This window comes from Barbatula barbatula (genome assembly GCF_947034865.1).
Source record: "Barbatula barbatula genome assembly, chromosome: 5".
NCBI lineage: Eukaryota > Metazoa > Chordata > Actinopteri > Cypriniformes > Nemacheilidae > Barbatula > Barbatula barbatula.
Window position 1 is genome coordinate 13,298,873 of NC_136769.1, and position 20,784 is coordinate 13,319,656.

The following is a 20,784-nucleotide window of genomic DNA, read 5'->3' on the forward strand; positions in this document are numbered from 1 at the left end:
GGATGTTCCTTATATGGTCATAAGTGAATGCGAACGCTATTGATACACGTAGGAATGGAAGTGTCCTTTTACCTAGAAAATATCTTCAGCATTTGCCACTGTGCTGTATTGTCGAGTTATCTATATTTCATCACATGTTATGTTCTCAGGTCGGTCATATGTTTAGATTTAAGATATTTATTTAATGTAAATCTGTACATAAGAATACCTTTTAAAACTAACAGGGTTTCTATTGCATTGTTTTTATGATTTAAATAATGTTAGAATAATTATTTTTTCCCTTAAAGGTGTGTAGTCTTTAATAGTCAAATGGTAGTCAACTTGTGATTAATAGAGTATTGAATCATCAAAGGCGTGTATCGCTTTCTTCTTGATGTTTCTTCCACTTTCTTATTTCCTCAAACAGAGCAGCGAGTCCTGGGAGGAGCCCGAATGTCAATCACTAGCGCATGCGTCACCAAACTTATATAAAGCCGGATGCCCTTACGCTCGGGCTTACTCCGGTGAGTGAGAAGACAGAGAAAGTGAAGCGCAGAGTAATTTAAATAAATTGTGTTTGTATATATTTAAACACAAGTGTTCGGTGTTAAATACGTATAAATTAAAGAAGAACAATGGATGTCACAGCGGAGGCCAAGCAGGTTATGATCCAGGCGTTGAGTAAAATGTACAGCTCACGCACCCAGCGTGGTGGACTCCGGCTCCATCGGAGCCTGCTGCTGACGCTCGTCATGAAATCTGCAAGGGACATCTACCACTCCGCCAGACTGCAAAGCGAGAACCAGGGACAGCGTGACAACCCCAGTGTCACAGAGAACACATCCCAGGCAGAAGAACCCATGGATACAAGTTCCACGGTTTCCGACGTGTCATCCGTAGGGACACAATCTACCGGCGACATGCATCTTCGCAGTCTTGCAGAACCCACAGCGGACAAAGAGAACTGCAACCCAACCAAACCGGACCGACACTCCAGGAAGCGACGGAGCATAACAGCTACAGAACCTGATTTCCTACCTTGCAAAAAAGCCAAACTGAACAGCGGGGAGGTCAGAGGAATACTACAGACATCCCAGAATAACCCCGCGAACTGTTGTAGATCGCTGGACTCTTTCTCGCTTGTGCATTTGCCGAGAGCGATTGCGACATTTTGAAAGGACAGCAGCTGTAGTACAGCGCAATGTATTGTGCAGACACTGAAGGCAAGTGAACTTTGCGCACTGCTGAGGGAACGGCGTGTTGTGGCACACCATCTCCCTCAGTAACGTAAGCAGTGTCCCAGTAGCACTTGGCTGAAATCGGGAGCTCGCCAGATCTGGAGATGGCAACGATTGATCACAATGGTGTGACCTTCGACCGAGTCAAGCGCGGGGCTGTTTTGGAAACTTGTGGGTAATGCTCGTGAATTCTCTCTCGTTGAGGACTTATCGAACTTTCGTGGACTTGACATGAACGTTGACTTTTTTATTTATTTGTCAAGAATGATTTGTTGTACTGTGGTCCAATAGTTACATATTTAATATGTAAGGTGCTACCAGAACAGCCGAGCAACTGACTGGGTTGTTGTTAACATAAGCTACTATAAACTCATTGTTTGATTTAACCATCTACCTCACCTTTGTACAATAAAATATTACCTACTATATACTTTGTGTGTGTATGACGTGTTATGCTAAGACATTTTCTGAGTCAGCTAGCTCTGTTGTTGAAAGTATTAGTCATGTGACGTGGTCGTGGGGGAGGGGGGACGGGTGTCACGCGAGCAGGATGTGTTCGCGGAAGGCAGGAAGCGGTGAGCGCATCGGGCCGGATGATCGCTGTCATGTCTTATACACACCCACTTCTTTTCAACCCCAAACTGGCTCAGGATATGGAGAACAAAAGAGTCACAGCAGTATAACGTCAAGGTGCTTACAAAGGATTAATGGGCCATCGGCAAGTGTGGTTAAACAACAACTTTTCACACCGTCTCTGTTCCAATCGTGTTGGAACTGTGCTATACGAGTCATATCACAGTTGGCTTTATTAATACAGGCTGTTTATGGAGTTGATCTTTTCACACATGATTGGAAATCCGAAATATGAACAAAACGTGAGGCTCCATCGAACTGACTTAAGTGACGCGTCAAATACTGTAAATGACGTGTGTAAACGCGCAAATATGTTTAGAACAGATCCATGTGCGTGCATTTGCGTTGTTGACGCAGCACAATCATGCCCCAGGTTGAAAGTGGGAGGGCAGAAAGAGAGGAATGTGTGAGTGAGCGGAAGGAAGTATTAATAGACCAGAGGAAGGACTGCACCCTTCACACATCCGCACATCTGGGCGACATACAGCAGACAGCCAAAGGAGGATGGGGGGGGGGCTGATGAATGCTTGTGTGGCCATTCAATTGTCCTGCTAATGGAATGAGTTCCCCCTCCCATCTCTTGTGCGGTCTGAAACCTGAGCCTAGTGTCTGAAATCTGACAGGAATGCAGCTGCTGCAATCTCCTGACCAAATTACTTTAGAACACTCAGCTCAGCACAACTTCACATTCGCAGACACACATTTAGAATCGTAAAAGGACAAAACAAGGGGGAAAAGTAGATCATTTGTAATGAATGTTCAGTGAAGATACTGCTAGGGCAGCACTGCTGTCACAAAACCAACATGACATATCGTCACTGTCCTTCTGACACCTTGTCCAAATTCCCTGTTGTTCAGGAAATAAAAAACTGTTTTTTTTAAACTTTTGCATACTGTGTTGTTAAAGTTGACAAACACTTTTTAAATACTTTTAGTAACATGGTTGCAAAAGCAAAAAGGGTGTCTAATAGTTTATTTAACAGTTAATTATCGGCCATATCGGTATATCGATAGATAAATGGAGATTTAAATTTTATCAATATTGTCCCGATAATAAAATCAGGCTGATATATTATAGCCGAGATTGTTGATGTAAGTACAGTATGTGGATATTTATGAATGTGTAAATTATCGGAACAAAAGCATTTGTTTGAAGCCGATCGCTGTCTGAATGCTTTCTGTCTTCAGACCTGTTAGACTTGTGGCTATTACAGTTTTTCTCGATTGTTTACACACATTTTCTGAAAGCATGCCTCATATTCTCAGAACTCTACACACAAATCCAAAAACACAAACACAATTGGCAAAACCCCTCACTTCTCCTGCAAAATGAAACTTTACATTCAAAACAATGTTCTTTCTTCTCAAAATGGTATTTTGTTTTCAAATGACAAACACAAACCATCATATGAATAAACATTTATTAGAACCACTTGAACACTGATGTGCTCTTTATAAAACACTATGATCTATGTAAAACACTTCTCCATTCATCATAATGACTTTGCGCTTTATTTGGTTCAGTGTTACACTTACTACAGACAGTACATATACAAGTGTGTTGTAAAATATTTTTTGTATATATATATAAAAAATAGATTTTATAGTCAGAACACACAAATACACGATAACAAATATATTTTATTTTTCCAACAAAAACAATGTACAGTGTACATCCCAACCAACGCAAAGTGGCACATACAGTGGTCTACATACAAAACAACAGAAGAATTTACTGTATACAGTTACAGTAAATAAACTATGCTGCATCTTCTCTTGGGTTTGGGTCTGACCACAGCACATCATCCACATCACAAGCAATGTTTTTCAGTCCAGCCATGAAAAGTCCTGCTATATCTCCACATGTGTCTTCCATAGCTTGGAGAAGGGGTATAAGCGTTTGTGACAGGTGTTTACACATGTGATGAGTGAGTGTTCATATTTGAATGGCAGTGTGTACCTTGTGAAAACAAGAGATTTTTCTGCCCGAAAATTGTGCCAAACGCAGAGAATTGTGTGTAGTGTTTTGAAAAAAGTGTGTTTTAGAACTGCAATGTGAGTGTAAAGCAGGAATTGTGCTTGTAGTTTAGCAGAATTGGTTCAGGGGGTTGGTGAATGAGTTACATGTTGTGGTCATTGTGTCTCAAGTACCAATATTTGTGTGTAAACAATCGAGAAAAACTGTAAGAGCTCTTTCCTGAGTTGCTTATGGAAGAACATCTATAAGTTGGTTATTTAATAAAAAATTATACCAGAAAGTTTAAAAGTTAAACAATCTCCAACTAGTGTTAAATTTTCACTAAAAAATAAAATATCACCTTGTTCTCTGGAGTGAATGTTTTCAAATAAAAGCCTTTTGTTTCATTCTCAGAAAACTTTATATGAATATTTAGATACTGTTTATCGGCCAACATTTACATTTTGGTGCATCTTTAGTGTCTAATAATAACGATTCACGACAAAACATAAAAATCACAAAATATGGAGATACTTTTGGAAGGATATGTTTGACACTTATCTAAGTGACTTCGGTGCATTCAGGCTTTACAGTTTAGTATTCCTTAAGACTCAAACCCATAACACTTGACGACATGCTATACCTGTTGACCTTTTAAAATATATTTTTGTATTTAGCAAAATGTAAAAAGTTATGGGTCTAAATTCAATAATAATTTAAGATTCTGCACTATTTCTAGGTCTTTTAGTTCATTAATAAAATTTACACGCAATACGAAGATCTTTGGCAAATTCTCAAATCGTGCTGGAATAACATGTTTGTCTAAATATTTAGACTCCATGCCATCTTAAATTATGCTTTCATTTCAGTAAAATTGGTATTGTTTTATAGAACATTTATAACACTCAAAAAACAAAGAAAAACAGAAGCATTTGCACAAGCAGTTCAAGACCCTCGCTGTAGGTGCATTTCGCCAACAGCAACCATGTAACTAGTAGTGCAATGAATGCATTGTCGAAAACTGCTCTCAACACTTGACTTTAGGTAAAGCATCTGACCTCATGATTGTAAGCAAACAAGGGGAAATGACAGAAAGCAATGTGCATCTATAATATTGTTATAGACGGCTTCAGTGGCAACAACATACACACGTTATGTGGTCTAAACCTAACTACCTGTAGACCACCGCAAATAATCAATAACTGTTGAGAAGTTTAATTTAATACAATCAATATACAATAAAATACTAATATAAATTAAATGGTTATATTATTGGCCACTAGCCAGGCCGAGAACCAACCACAGACGGAAAGTTAACTTCAGGCCGATGAAACAATCTTTACACATTCTTTTTGTGTAAGAATCAAAAGCTTAATATAGTTGAAGAGATTGGAAAGAGGTTTTCAGAAACTAAACACACGCACACTCCCGGTCCAACTCAAAAACAGCAAAATTGTTCTTCTTGACACTTTTATTTATTTTCTTATGTGTCACATTAATCATATTGTCGTGTCCTGAACATAGTGTTGAAGTGTCTCTCCTTTCAGTTTGCAGAAAAAAACAGCTAGAAACAGAAAAAGGACCAACTTTCAAATCACACCAAAGTTATTTTCCTCCCCACAATACGTTTGAATTAGTCTTTTGTTTCTTTTTAAAAGTAGAGCAGAAAGGAATATGATACTTTAAAAAAGATGTATCTGTAGTCGTGTGTGTTTTTTACAAAATGTTAATTTTTTTATTCCTGCAGTTGACTTCAAACGCTGTGGCATGCACATAGCACATGCAGTTCTTGAGGTAAATACTTCTCTACTTTTTTTTGTTTCTGAAAAAGTTATTTTTTAAATTCCTTTTTACAACGTGACTCTCACATTGCATGTTGGCATTGTATTTTTAATTGCCATTTGTTAGCAGAACATGGACTGAGGTTGTTAGTAGTGATGGATTATTTTAACAGACAGTGAGAAATGTCAATGCCCTATCCAGACTGTTGCTTGTCTTTTCTTTCAAGCCTCAGACATACACACACAAAGTTGAGAGTACATCGTGCATGCAAATGAGCATGAAAAATCATTTGCACAGTGAATTTTGATCCTGTACATACACACACAGACCAAACACACACCGTTCACAGACACACATACATTTCCATATTTTACTTTTTTGCAACTAAAATGTATATATTAATGTGTGTGTGTAAATAAATCCTTTTTAAACCAAGTCTTCAAATTATGTAAATCAATTTCTGTGTGGAGAAAACACTGCAAAACATTGTATGTATACGGGTTGAGACATGCATTCTAAACAACAGCTATGATTTTGCAAAAGTGAATAAGGCACTGATCTCAGTAATACATTCCTAAGAATGCATAGACAAACTATTCCAACACTAACTAAACTATCAAGTGGAGACATGGAACCTGGATTCTGTACTTTGTGTTCACAGTCTCAGACAATACTCACCAGTTATTAGTGGACATACTGACACATACGAACCTCAAAGGAAAAAAAATTGCCAACTGTTTCACTCTTATATCACAATAATTGCTACATCCAGAATTGCCTACCACAAGTGTGTGATTCATGTGCGTGGAACTGTTGATAAATGCTACATACTGTATAATATGCACATGCTGCAAGGTGTATGACTTGTTCGGCAGTGTGTCCGTGTATGCTGGGTCACCCCACAGAGAATTCAATCTCGTTGATGATGTGGGCCAAAAACACACAAAGATCAGGGGGACACAAGAGACAAGTTTTGGCTGAAAAGGCCCGGTCGTTGTTTCACCCATGCAATTTGATTGGCTGTGTTACATGTTCCTGTGCATTTCGATTGGCTGTGTTACATTTCCTGAAAACAGAACGGTGCACCATTTGTGACAGACACATAGTACTACTCTCAGTGTACAGGTCATTGACATAAACATGAAACAGAAAGAGGCGAGACCGACGGTCAGAACCAAGACCCCTGGCTGCTTAACAATGTGGATCACAGCGCCATCTGCTGACCGAGTAGAGGTAGTGGAGCTCAGTTACCTTCTCACCATTTATCAATGTCTAGTGACTTTTAGAGTCCGTTTTTTTAAATATGACAAACCCTATGCCTGTCTTTTCTTATCATTATAAATATGAGGTGAGAGAGGAGATCTAAATCTAAATGATATCCTTAGCAAACTTAGATACTATCTAAACCTCTATAAAGAATCCAATGTTACATGTATATCCATATATTCAATAACTAATCAATTCTCTCCTCTCATTCACCCAGATCCATACCCATTAAATTTATTTTCTCCTCTTAATAAGAAGCGTTCACAGTTACAGAGACTTGAGATTAGACGCAGCATGCTTCAAACTGTCATTAACGCTCAGTGATGTGCTTGAGAACGTGTTTCCATGGAAACAGCTCGTGTCACGGAGCCACTGAGGACACTGAGTTGAAGGTCAGACACGTTTCTGTCAAGGCCCACGACGGATTACAATCACAGAGCTCCACACACCATCTACACGAAACTCACATGACAACATGTATGGCGATGCAGAGAGCAGCTGATACAAAAACAGGTACAAAATCAAATGAAAAACATCATTGTCAATATCATCTTCATCATCACCATCATCAATTATCATCATTTATGTGATTTCTGTATACATACACAATGTCATTATAAAAAAATCTAAAGATGAAAAGGTTCTCTCTTTCACTCGCAGCCCACCCAACCCTCTCTCTCACTTCATTATTACCCTGGAAGACTGGAAGACCATGCTGACAGTGTAAGAGACAGAAGGAATCACACTCGGAATAGTGCTCAGAAATATCTGTAATATGTGTTTGTAGGTCTTTGTGTATTATAATGTGTTTGTGTGCTACTATGTCTGTTTTTGTGCAAGTGAATAAGTCACCTATACGTAGACAGAGGAATCTAAATAAAACGGTTACAAAACGTTTCGAGCTTAAAAATAATTGTGCTATTTTTTATTTTTCATTATTCTTTTTTTTGTATTTGCATGTGTCATTTGGCACCAAATCTGTTATAAAACCATTAAAGATCACTTCTCACACCTTCAAGACAGAGAGATCTTAGGGAGAGAGAGGGAGGGTATTGAAAGGAGAGAGAGAACTTTAAAGACATGACAAAAGAGCCAAGGAATTTATCCCCCCATTCCCCCCTTTTATCCAAAGTTTCTTTGTTTATATTTTTTCTCTGTAGATTTTTTTTTCAATCATGCAGGATTTCCAAGGGATTTATTTTCTAGGAGTTCAAACAAAGCTGGGCAGTGCAACAGAAGATTCAAACTCCAATGTTTCCAATGAGAAGCAGAAGACAAAGCCGCAGAAGAAGAAAGAGTGAAGAGCTTGTAATTTTTTCTCTCTCCAATTTTTTTTCGCTCGTGATTCTGCTTTCTGAGTCTGGGGTCTGAAGTGCAGGGTGGGCGTTCTTACTTGTCCAGGCTGCCCATTCCCAACCCACTCACAACGCCTCACTGGGATAGAATTAATAACAGTAAACAAAGATGATAAAACTCATCGATATTTCCCAGCATCTGGACTGATTTTTGCAATTAATGAATCTCCAGTTAAGTTCTGCAAAATAAAAAGGCGATCCTTCTTTTTTAGGAGCTCATATTTTCATGTTAGCCATCAACATTATGGCCTTAAGAAGGGACTGCATGAAACATCCCAAAAGTCCAGACGCTCCACCTCCTTACCAATTTTCTTTTCTTCAGAAAAAGGCTGAGAAAAGGATTTAATTTTCACCTCCCCAGTCTTTCTATCGACTGTAAGCAGTCCATCTCATACAGGGAAACACTCGGCAGTGGAGAAATTGTAAAGAAACAAGAAACAGAATCATGCCTTGATTTCCCCATGAACATTCAAAATACTGCCTAGTGTTTCCCTGGACAGCTCTGAATACTTTTTCCCGTTTGCTTTGAACCGGCCTCCACATCGGCTAAGTGTACTTCGGCAGTCCATTCCGGTGACTGCGTGAGGACCCATTTGATCCAGTCCTGGCCCCCTCCCTCGCTCCCCTCTTTCCAGAGGCTAGCACCAATCATCCTCATCAGTCTCACTGTAGGGTTCATGAAGGCCCTTCCTGGGCCCTCTGGGATGGGGAGGCTTATGAGGTCCCGGGTGGGCGGGGGCGTGGTGGTGTGAAGAGGGTGAGGAGGAACGGTAGCCGTTCGGTACGCGTCGGGGGTGCGGCTGACCCTGAGATGGGGCGGTGTGACGGGAAGTCCTGGGGGAATGGGGGTGGGGGTTGCCCTGAACCGGGCTTTGTTCGTAGGACGGAGGCTCGTGATTGAACTCATAGTCTTGGTCATCGTAGAAACCGTCCCCCTCCACGTTCTCTGAAGGGCCGGGGGCCCAGTGTGCATGCCGGGCGGAACCGTGGTGGGGAGGGGAAGGGTGGCGGTGGGTGGGTACTGGGGGCTCAGGGCCAGGTGGAGAAAACCGACGTGATGTGGGGGTTGGGAGTCGGTTCTGCTGGCCTGGAGGGGGGGTGCTGATGGGTTTACGGACCACGGGAGAATAGGTGACATGGGGCCGGGGCGTAGCTGGGGTTTGGGGTAGCTGACGCCGGCCACGGCGGGGTGTGCTGGTCCCGGAGGTTGAGGGGACTGGACTCCCGCTTACTGAACTACTGCCCTACATGAAAATGGGACAAGGCAAATAAAACAGAACGACAAAATTAACCACACAACAAGAAGAAAGACAGTAGGAGATGATGCATAGACACAATAGCAGTCAGGGAGAAAAGAGCGTAGTCGTAAGAGGACAAGACAAAGAAAGAGAGCGATGCAAGAATGAATAGAATTGCAAAGCAGTAGAGCAAAGCGACCGATGTAAACAGCAATGAAATAAATAACCAAACATTAAGCAACAGATCAGGGAAAAGAGAGGACACAAAAAGAAAAACATATAAAAATAATTTAATTCTGTTGCAATTCTGTCGATTTAAATCTTGAAATAATTATATCTGTTACACAGCTAACTCTAAACTTTATTGACTGAATTTTAAGTTCAGTAATTCAGTCATACCACTGGTGTTATTTACTGCTCCTGCTGATCACAATATTAAAGGTGTCATGAATTAAGAAACCAATTTTAACCTGACCTTTTGTTATATAAAAGCACATTGTATTTAAACGAACATCCTGTAAGTGTCAGAACTGAAGTCGTTCTTGTTACTGAAATGACAACGTTTATTGACACCAGGCCCAGTGAACCCCGCCCACTGATTCGCGAAAGACTTTAGCCACACATAGTACACACTCCCGCATTTTTGATGATCGACAAACTGGTAACCATAGCGACATATTTTTCAGCTTAACATTTGTTTTGTCCGTCAGTTTAAATTAAACTGATACTCGCTGTGTTGTGTTTATGCTCGGAAGGTTGCATCACATAGCACTCTTTTGCTAATTTACTTATGCACTTTTATGCTTGTTGTCTTATCTTAGATCAAAAAGCTTTGGCATTTAGGTCTTGATAAATGGTCCGTTGCAGATTTCTTTTTAAATATATAAACAATTTGCATTTTAAGGTTTACCTATTACTTATTGATTTTGACGTTCTCAAATGTAAAAACTATGCGAACGTCATAAGTAGACCTCAGATAATAGTATTAAATAACAAAAACGGCCAGTTCAGGACACCTTTAACTATGTGTAGATATTGTGAGATGATTTGTGTTACATTGTTTGGAAATCAAAGATGGTACCTGTTTTGTAACATGCTAGCAATCATCTTCCAAAAATTAAACCAGATCTTAAGATGTGTGGTTGTTTTTGGTTCAAGATGGTTATTATAGTTTACTAATCCAGAAACTGAAACTATAAAAACATTTCTGTTAACTTACCTCAAAGAAAATATTGGACCAAATATTACCTGAAGTAAACTGAATGAAACTTAAATCTGAAACAAGTTTAAATTGAGGTAGTAAAATTATTAAATAAAAAAATGAAAATTAAACTTAAATAATAATAATAATACATATTCATTTATAAATACAAATTAATTCAACATTTATAGAAATATAAATATATTCATATTGAATAAAATGAAATATTACAAAAGCACATTTCTTTTTATTTCTTTTTTTATATTTTTAGTTTTCATGTTCATTTTAGTTGAATTGAGTTTAAGTCTCACACAATAAGACTAGGTTTATAACCCAACACTTAAATCAGGATTATAACACTCTATTATGATCAAACTTCCCCTAAATTAAACTAAAATTAACATGAAAACTACAAATAACAAAAATAAAATACACATAAAATATATATATTATTTTTCTCATATAGTGTTGTTGAATTTGCATTTATGTTTAAAAACTATTCACATAACATATTTGTATTTTGTTTCATTTTTTCTTCAATAAATCACATATCATCTAATTCCTAAACAATGGAAAAGTATTTTGGATGAGTTAATGACCATCTTGAACCAAGTAAAAAATCCTCTCATAGTCCATAACACAGCTACCAGCTCAAGTAGTATTTCCTTTATGAATGAGTTTCCCACCTGTCTGTGAGTCAGGCACTCTCTGCCCTCACTGGGCGAGCGAGACCAACGGCGATCTGTCTCTCTTGACTGTCTGTGGCCATGCTCATGTCCGTATCGCTCCTTATCTACAGAACCATGGTGATGATGGTGGTGGTGATGGTGCTTGCGGTCTTTGGCCCGGCCCCGGTCCCTCTCTTTTGAGGACAAGTCACCTGACTGTGTGGTGGTGCTGAGGTCTGTACCAAGACCTGGTGGTCCGAAGCCAGAGAGGAAAATGTTTTATTATCAGTGAATATGCAGGCTACTTCAACAAGTAATGTTCTCCCAACATCATCTATCATAATCACGACCTGTGTCGGCATCAGTATAACGGCTGAGAGATCGCTCTGATGCGCGATGGCTGCGATCTCTGTGTCGATGCCCATGTCTGGGTCCCTCCTCTGGGATGACCCTATCCATGGCGTAGTCCTCACCCCTCATTGACCGGCCCTGGCGACTGTGTCCCAGAGATGAAGCTGAGCGTTTCATAGGACTGTTATCGGTGATGGTCTGCTGAGAGAGCAGTGGAGAGAAAGAGAGAGAGAAAAGAAAAAGGAGCGAAGGAAAAAGAGAGGTTTCTATTTATTGGAAATTGATGGGTTTGGCAGAGTTGAGAAGGGAGCTTCATTTTTGTAATGTTTAGTTTATGGCAGGCAGATGGTTGTGTGAACACCTGGTATTATACGTTGTGGGTAATCTGATCACAAGTAGTCAGTTGTGATACATTACTGTATTACTGGACTTAATTATTCTTATGTGAATAACTATGAATTTTAGGCCATGTTTACACAATGAAAAACTGAAAAGTTTTTCCTTGACACATGACAGCGTTATCAAAACGGTCTGCACTTACATGGATCCAGGTTGGTTGACCTATATGTGTGTTTAAAGTCTGGCGAATGTAAATCGTCTCTCCCCGCTGGTCTTATTGGTGCAGCAAATCCACATTTTGCCGGGGAAATGTTAATACATAGTCGAGCAGCGAGAGCTCACAGTACGGGAGGCCTCCATACTGTTTTGGCTATACTCTGAAACGGTTTACATGGAAACGAAAACGGCTGCGTTTTTAAAAAGTTGCACTTTGAGACCCTTTTTAAAAAGTTTGCGTTGAGCTAGAGAGACTTTCCAAACTTGACATTCTCAGCATTGAAAGCCAGCGCACGGTTTAGATGGACATTGTGAAATATGCGAAATGCCAGGAGAAAGGGACGTTTTACACAGAGATGCTTTATTGCGTACATTGTCATGAACTTGCTGTATTCTTCTTGTGATGGATTTTAAATTAACTGAGGTTCCTAATATATTAAATATATGTAAGTTAGGCTATAGGATAAGAAAGGCGGTGTATGCACCCTGCAGAAGTCTGCTGTACTAGATGCTTTAATCTCATTCATAGATCACATTTTATACATTTTTAACAACAATAATGTTAGTAAACAATAATTGTTAAATGTTCCATGTGGATTTTGAATAAATTAGACGTTCATTCACCCTAGGAAGTTTTAAAATAGCAATATGCATAGATCAGATTGAATGCAAAATGCATCAAAGTGTGTCGCAACTCTGTTTTTGACCGGCCCTGACCGAACCTAGTGAGCTGTACCAAGTTGGATGTTCGTCACGAGGCTACGTGAAAGTAGTCCAATAGTTTTGACACAAAATAATCTGGTCTAGTAAGTGGCATAGGACTGGTTAAATACGTGATTTTTTTATTGCATGAATTCAACTGACTTGATTATATGGTATAAAGGGGCCCCATCTCCACTCCTGCGGGAGGGCCACTGCAGTTTGCGTTATGCCACCGATGTCAGTTTATTTATATTGAATAAGCACAGAACAAACATTACATTGTAACTTACATGTTTAAATCTTATTAGTTCAAGGGATGATTGACAGACAACACTTTTAAAACTTAGGTTTTTTAAAAGGTTCTTCACCGCGATAGGAGAACCATTTTTGGGTCCAAAGAGAACAATTCAATCAAAGGTTCTTAAAAAGAGAACCATCTCTGTCTTATCTTTTTATAATCTGAAAAACCATTTTGTCACCACAAAGAACCTTTTGTGAAGCAGAAATGTTCATCGGATGTTAAAAGTTCTTTATGGAACAATTTAGACAAAAAAGGTTCTTCTAGGCATCGTGAATTTTAAAAGGTAAGTAGGCGGTCCTTCACTGTTGTCTGAGACTTAGAAATGTGCTCTACAAATAATCATATGTATTTCTGACTACCAAATATGGTATAATGCTCAGAAATGGTTATTTATCCTTGTGATCAGATTGCCCCAAACAGATGTTAACACCAGATATAAAGGGTCTGTGTGTTAAAGTCTTAGAGTCGGTGTGGTTTTGTTGTGTATAACCTTAAGTACACACTCAGTTCCAGCTAAAAAATACATTCATCGTTCACAACATAAACCCCATTCACCATGCAGAGAAGGAAAGGACAGAAAGGTTTGAATTACAATGAAACCAGAAAGAGGACGACAAAGAGAGAGAAGCAGAAGGAACAAGAGAGGAAGACAGTTGCAGAATGTTTTCGACTTGCATGCATCCAGAATGACATCTGTAAAGTGGAAATAAATTCATTCACATCCGACTCTGCCAGCAAAGGGTAAAGAACATCCCAGAGAACCACAGTTCTTTAGCAGGCGCCTCTCTTTTAAAGCCATGCACAACACAATACAGGAATGTGAGGATGTTTCAAGATGAAGGACAGTGCTTACAGCGTCTCAAGGCATTTTGTACTAAGTTCCACCTTACTAATGAATGTGATCCTGCGTTTGACTGTTCAGAACCTTTAAAGAAGTTATTCCAGTGTGCCTTCATAGAAGTAACAAACCACTATAGAAAAGGAAAACGCTCTCCTGACCTTTTATTGTACTGTGATTGAATTTGCTTTAGTTTATACTTTTCACATATTGTTTTACTCATATTGTGTGAATTTGATACAAATGATAGAGTATCAATCAAATTTTAAAACACAAGTGAAACGCTACTTTTTAAAGTAATGTATTACACTTTTGCATTGCTCTTAAAGGGGTCATATGACATGGCCTAAAACTAATATTATCATTTGTTTTAGATGTAATGCAATGTGTATACATGATTTAAGGTTCAAAAACGCTGTATTTTTCACATACCGTCCATGTTCCTATCTCCTCTTTGCCCCGCATTTCTGAAACGCACAGATTTTTTAACAAAGCTCATCGCTCTGAAAAGCGAGGTGTGCTATGATTGGCCAGTTAACCAGTGCGTAGTGGTTGGTCAATACAGCAAGCGTGTGACGGAAATGTAACACCTCTTACCCTATTTGAAACATCAGGTTCCAAAGTAATAGAACTGACAGGTACGCCCCTCTAAGTCAAATCATACCACGAACTGACGTAGATTTTGGGGGGGGGCGTGGTTACACGAGGCGTTTCAGGCAAGTCTGGGTGAGCATTCGCTTTTAGATCGAACACACCTTTAGTTCCGACCCTTTAATTTTTGCAATTTGTGCAATTTAACATGTCTAATACTCGCATGGGCAACTTATACCAACTAAAACCAATTCATGTTAATTTATGAAAGGTATTATAATAAATTAATAATAAAAACATGGCCACCAAAAGATCTGCACGTATCTGCTGACAACACATACAGAACAGACAGACAGCGGCACATTTAGACACAAATACTGTTGACACATATGCACACAAAACACATAACATGCATGTGTAAGTGTGAATAGACTGTTGTAGAGCACAAAGATAGCAGATTTACTTTAGAAGGAAGCAGAGAGAGAAAGATCTGGGTGATTTCTACAACAGTAAATGGTGAAATTTTTGTTCTTACTAATTGATACTTCACCAGCCCCCCAAAAAACCTAATTTACTCACATTCAAGTTGTTCCTTAACTGGTGCAATATCTGTTTGGTTATAAGCATTCTTCCAAATATGTTTCTCTGCGTTCATCAAAACAAAGAATTTTGATCAGATTTGGAACAACTCGAAGGTGAGTAAATTATTTCAGAATTTTCATTTTTGGGTGAAGTATCCCTTTAATATTTACATAATTAAGAGCACATACAAATATCTTTCCCAAAACACTTTGAACTGTTTTGGGATTTCTTTTACACATTTTTAACAATTAGAAAAAGTACTGCTAAGTAAGTACTAATACTTCAGGTAATAACCAAATCTTTATGACTAGAGGGGGTATTGGTTAAGTGTTGGCCATTGAAAAACCCATACTGGTTTTCCACTAATATTTATGTCTGAAGAATTCTTGACAATTAGCCGAGAAGAAAATAGAGATCATGGTGATAGCAAATCAATGAATGAGAGACACAGCACATACAGTGAGATTATCTCCCCTGTAGATTATCTCCCCTGTGCCTTCTTTCCTCCGTGGCTGCTACACAATCATTTCCACACAAAAACCCAAGACACGCCATACAATGCACACACAGAAAGCACATTAGGGTGCAAATACACAAAGCACATACACAGTGGGCAAGAGAGAAGGAGAGAGAAGGGAATAAAGATTGTACTCCACAGAAGGAAATGGAGAAGAAGTAGGGAAACGAGCAGGAGTATGTGGTACAATGGGAAAGGACGAAAACGATGATGGGAAACAAGTAGAAGAGAGGGAGAGGGAGGGAGAGAGAGAGAGAGAGAGACAGAGAGAGAAGAGAGAGAGAGAGAGAGAGAAGAGAATAGAGAAGAGAAGAGAGGAGAGAGATAGAGAGAGAGAGAGAGAGAGAAGAGAGATGAGAGAGGAGAGAGATGAGAGAGAGAGGAGAGGAGATGAGAGAGAGAGAGAGAGAGAGAGAAGAGAGAGAGAACCTGGTTAGACACAGAAGCAGTGGAGACAGAAAAGACACTTACCACAGCAGCACACACTAAAGGGCCAGAGGCATGTGTTAGGAAATACATCACGATACACCACACAAAATGATACGGTGAGGTACGGTACAGTGATCACAAGACACAGTGGCCATAAAGATGTAAACTACTAGAGAGCGCGCACGCATACAAAACATATAGCAACAAAGACCACAGCAAAAAAACAAATCTTTCATGTAAATTAGTTTCACAATATGTTTAGGTATATGTTTAAGCAAGAAGGGTCAACACATAGACACACAAATGTGGAAAATTCTAACACAGCTGTGTTGGGGACGCTACTTTCACACCGTACAAATCTGTCATAATTTAATAAGCAACCACACTAAAGTGAACTATTTTCTTTTTAAAAGTATAATAAGATGATATAATTGTGTGATGGTTGTCTGGCAATAAAGGGTTTTCAATGTTTTAAAATTTGGTAAAGAGCTTAACAGATAAAAACAGTTGCACAAAATAAATCAAGAGAAAACTGGAAACACCCTCAATTATATTACTTACTTCGAGTTGTTCCAAATCTGTATAAATGTATTTGTTCTGATGAACATAGAGAAAGATATTTGGAAGAATGCTTATAACCAGAAATATTTTGACCCCCCCCCACCCCAGTTCTCACTACCACACTACAATACAATGGTAGTCAAGAGTTCCCCAGAACCGTTTTGCTTTCCTACATTCTTCCAAATGTCTTCTTTTGTGTGTTCAACAGAACAAATAAAATGATAAACTACGTTTTCTCTACTATGGTAGTCATTGTATGCAAAAATCTGTTCTGGTTATAAGCATTCTTCCAAATATCTTTCTCTGTACATTTATACAGATTTGGAAACAACTCGAAGGTGATAAAATGATGACAGAATTTTCCTTTTTGGGGTGAAGTATAGCATTAATGCACACATACATGTACAACAGCACATAAAATGAATTTAGCACGAATCTGTGATTATTGCTTATTTTTAATCAATTCATTATGCAAATTTATTGTGTAAAACAAGACGACACATTTTACAATTTATAGTATAATGTTGACCATTTAATGTTTTGCATCATTAACTATTGTAAAAAAAACTAGGAGATCTACACTAATTTTTAAGTTACAATATGTAACTTTTTTGTTAAAGATAAACAAAAATTTGCAAGCACATAAACAAATCTTTGTAGCTTACTCTGATGTGCCATAGTAAGCTTATTATATGGGTATTTATAAGTTGAGTTATCAGGTAACCTGCCAATTTTATATGCCGATACAGAGGCAAAATTTTGGGATTTCTTTAAGATAGCCAAAACCACCATCACACTCATGTAAAATAAAAAAAGTTTGAAAGTTACTCCCAAACACCATAGCACCTGAAACACACTGTATACGCACATGCACGCACAAACGCACAAATACATATTACACACATCACACATCAGTATCAACTCCCAAGTCAATGAATGCTTAAAAATTCACAAATCTGTATGATCCTAAATGAAATGATAAAGAGAAAAACAGCAGTAATATTTAGAATTAAGAAACACCTTACAATAAAGTACTGTGCCGGGTACCATGGTGCAGTGATGGAATCAGATGGTAATACCATGGTACATTAAAATATACCATGGTACTGAAAAGTATGTGTTATGATCAGGATTTGAAGTTAACATTTTTACTCAACTTGACGACTAGACTATTAAGTTAACAGCCATTCAGAAATTACACTGGCCATTTAAGAGTAGTAAGGTCACTATCTATATGTAAAGCTATTTACATATTAATGAAATATGGATTTGCATATATGCTAAATATCCCGTAGACTCACAAATAGACAGGATTGGACAGGGTCTGCTTAAAGTGGTCTGCTAAATTCAGCTTTATTTAACATTCAAATAAACGGTTCATTGTATGAAATTTAGCGACATCTAGCGGTGAGGTTGTGAATTGCAACCAACGGCTCACTCCACCACTCCCTTTCAAACACTGCAGTGGCTGACACAAAACTAAGATGTTGTCACATTTTCGCTTCTTTGACGAAGGAAATTACATATTAATGAAATGCACTCTGTAGAGCAGTTTGTCAGTTTAGGGCTACTGTAGAAACAACATGGAGAATTCCATGGATGGGAATCCACGGTATATGTTGATACAAATAGCTCATTCTAAGGTAATAAAAACATAACATTCCATTATGAAAGATCTATATACACCTCTAGAGACAAAGTTATGTATGTTTCAATCAATAGATTCTCCAAAAAATTACACATTGGACCTTTAATTTATGAGTTGAGTTAAGATTACATACATTTTACATTTGGTTGGTGTTAATTTCAAACCCTTGTTTTGACATTTACATGGTACACCAAGGAGACCAGTGTTGAGGCAGTACCATAGTACAAGTCAATAAAAATAAAAACTATGATAGAACCATGATGCCATGGCTAAAACCCATGGTACGTTTTGGTACTTTTTTGTAAGTGTCCTCACAGGGGGCCCCGGTTGGTTGAAGAAATAAATAGTACAGCATATTAGCAATTAAATGACTATTTGTATAACCATCGTGCCTGATTAGACAGGACACTGTTTTCTTGGTCTATACTTCTTCTATTTGGTCAGTGGGCATAAAGAACAGCAATGGAGAGTGGGTTTTTGGAGGGTCAGGAAAGGCAAGACAAATGCAGCAAAAGGGTAGAAGAAAAAAGGGAAAACACATGAAGGAATGACAGGATGGGGCGCTCACTTGGTTGTCTGCTGGGAGTCGAGGCATGGAAGCAGCCCTGCCATGGCCTTCAATCGGCAGAAAGTGCTCAGTGTCCGAGAACCCGTCCCGGGCCATCTCTCTCATCTCTACTGTCTGCTGAAACAGAGGGAGACCATGCGTGACTGCCCAGGGACAGCAGGCAAGAGCAGAGTGCCAGGGGCCTCAGAGACGGGCCGAAGCACAGTGGATGGAAGGAGAACATCCTTCCCGCCTTCCCCTCTCCCTTCACACTGTAAGGAGATGCATGAGTAGAAGGACAGTCCTGCCCCAGCACACTCCTTATGTTTAAATTTGCAAGACATTTGTTATATAGGGCAAATAATTAACGGAGGGTTTTTATAAGCAAATACTGTATATAAGGTATATCATGCATTTAACTTGATTTACATTTTTTGCATTGATTGACAAAACATCTCAGATTATACCTTCTCTCAGTTTCATCTTAATTCTAGCTCGTAGTAATTAATTTTGGGATTAGTATTATAACTTTAGTATTAAAAAGAAAATCCATAGAAGATAAATATCATAAAAGAACCTTTTTTGGTTCCACAAAGAACCATTCAGTATGTCTTTCTTATCTTTTTATATAATCTGAAGAACCTTTTTTGCCACAAAAAGAACCTTTTTGTGAAACAAAGATTCTTTGCACGTTAAAGGTTTTTTATGGAAACAAAAAAGGTTATTTTATGACATCGTGATGCACCTTCATTTTTAAGAGTGTAAGCTAATTTAAATAAAAGCATCTTTTAAATGAATAAATACTCCCTAGGTACTGCCGGGCAGGAGTGTCTCACCTCCTCACACCACAATGGCACTCAGGGCTGCGGAAGAGTTTGAACATTCTTCCCTGACAAACGAATATGGATGCGTCATATTGAATGATATGAGTGTCACTATCAGAAGCAGACGTGTGAGAATAAAATATAACAAACAGTAACAGAAAGATAAACTTAAGGGAGTATAAAAAAGAGTGTGGAAGATCGTCCAGAGAATTGAAATTTTATTCAGCAACAGAGGAGAGGCTTTGTTGCTGTCTGCTAGTGAAATGCACATGGATGAGGGGTACACAAACCGGTCATTCAAGGTTATGAAAACAAACCGTCCCAGTGGATGCCCTCTACAAGGGCTGCACATTTCTAAAACACTGTTGTACAGAGGCAGAAAAACATTATTGAGATGTCTTATAGTGTGACACTACATGAACTTTGCATGTTGTATATACTGTATAATGCTGTAATGGACTAACTACACTATATAGTAAGGCTTATATAAAGCTGCTATGGAAATTATTTAGTAAATACAGTAATGTATGGAAATATTTAGCTAATTTTTTAATGAATGTTTACCAGTAATTCCAAATATTTTCTTTTTTTGGCCTGATATGGTAGCGTATTATGAAGTGATATAGTGTTTCGTATAGTGATGGCATCTTTGCAGACGTATCTGACAAGCTATCTGTTATGTTACTGCTTGTGTATGAATGAGTATACTAAACTATATAGTGTGGGCAATCTCTTTGTACCTGAGATTGTCTGTGGTTATCTGCTGTGTCATCTACGTGCTGGCCTTCAGGACTCCAGCTTCCTGCTTTCTGTGACATCTCCTGAGCTCGCGCCGTGACCCATGACTGACTCGCGGGGATCCCTTCATCAACACCCCTAACAAAACCACTGCATACAGTCAGATTAAGAATGCATTTGATATTCATCTTCATAGTTGTCCACGAGTTCAGGGGCGATGGTGAACAGTGATCTACTCTTTAATATTTAACATTTCATTTTTATATATTTCAATAGATTTTTG

At 38.6% G+C, this 20,784-nt stretch overlaps 2 protein-coding genes across 2 annotated transcripts in view; one reads left to right on the top strand and one right to left on the bottom strand.

Moving 5' to 3' along the window:
- The first annotated feature begins 487 nt into the window (after window positions 1-487).
- ier2a (immediate early response 2a) lies at window positions 488-1,307 on the top strand. The gene has a single exon (XM_079455874.1). It carries the CDS (start codon window positions 615-617, stop codon window positions 1,152-1,154), a length of 540 nt encoding a protein of 179 aa, XP_079312000.1. The 5' UTR covers window positions 488-614; the 3' UTR covers window positions 1,155-1,307.
- Window positions 1,308-5,277: 3,970 nt separating this feature from the next.
- cacna1aa (calcium channel, voltage-dependent, P/Q type, alpha 1A subunit, a) overlaps window positions 5,278-20,784 on the bottom strand; it is a gene marked incomplete at its 5' end in the record, with an annotated part of 72,459 nt that continues 56,952 nt past the window's right edge. Inside the window, 5 exons of the mRNA XM_079457629.1 lie at window positions 5,278-9,454; window positions 11,336-11,565; window positions 11,668-11,869; window positions 18,961-19,077; window positions 20,504-20,639. Of these exons, the coding sequence (XP_079313755.1) occupies window positions 8,849-9,454; window positions 11,336-11,565; window positions 11,668-11,869; window positions 18,961-19,077; window positions 20,504-20,639 (1,291 nt within the window). The 3' untranslated portion in view covers window positions 5,278-8,848. The remainder of the gene's footprint in view (window positions 9,455-11,335; window positions 11,566-11,667; window positions 11,870-18,960; window positions 19,078-20,503; window positions 20,640-20,784) is intronic.

Coding starts and splice junctions, on each gene's coding strand:
- ier2a (XM_079455874.1), top strand. CDS start 615: ATGGATGTCACAGCGGAGGCCAAGCAGGTTATGATCCAGGCGTTGAGT.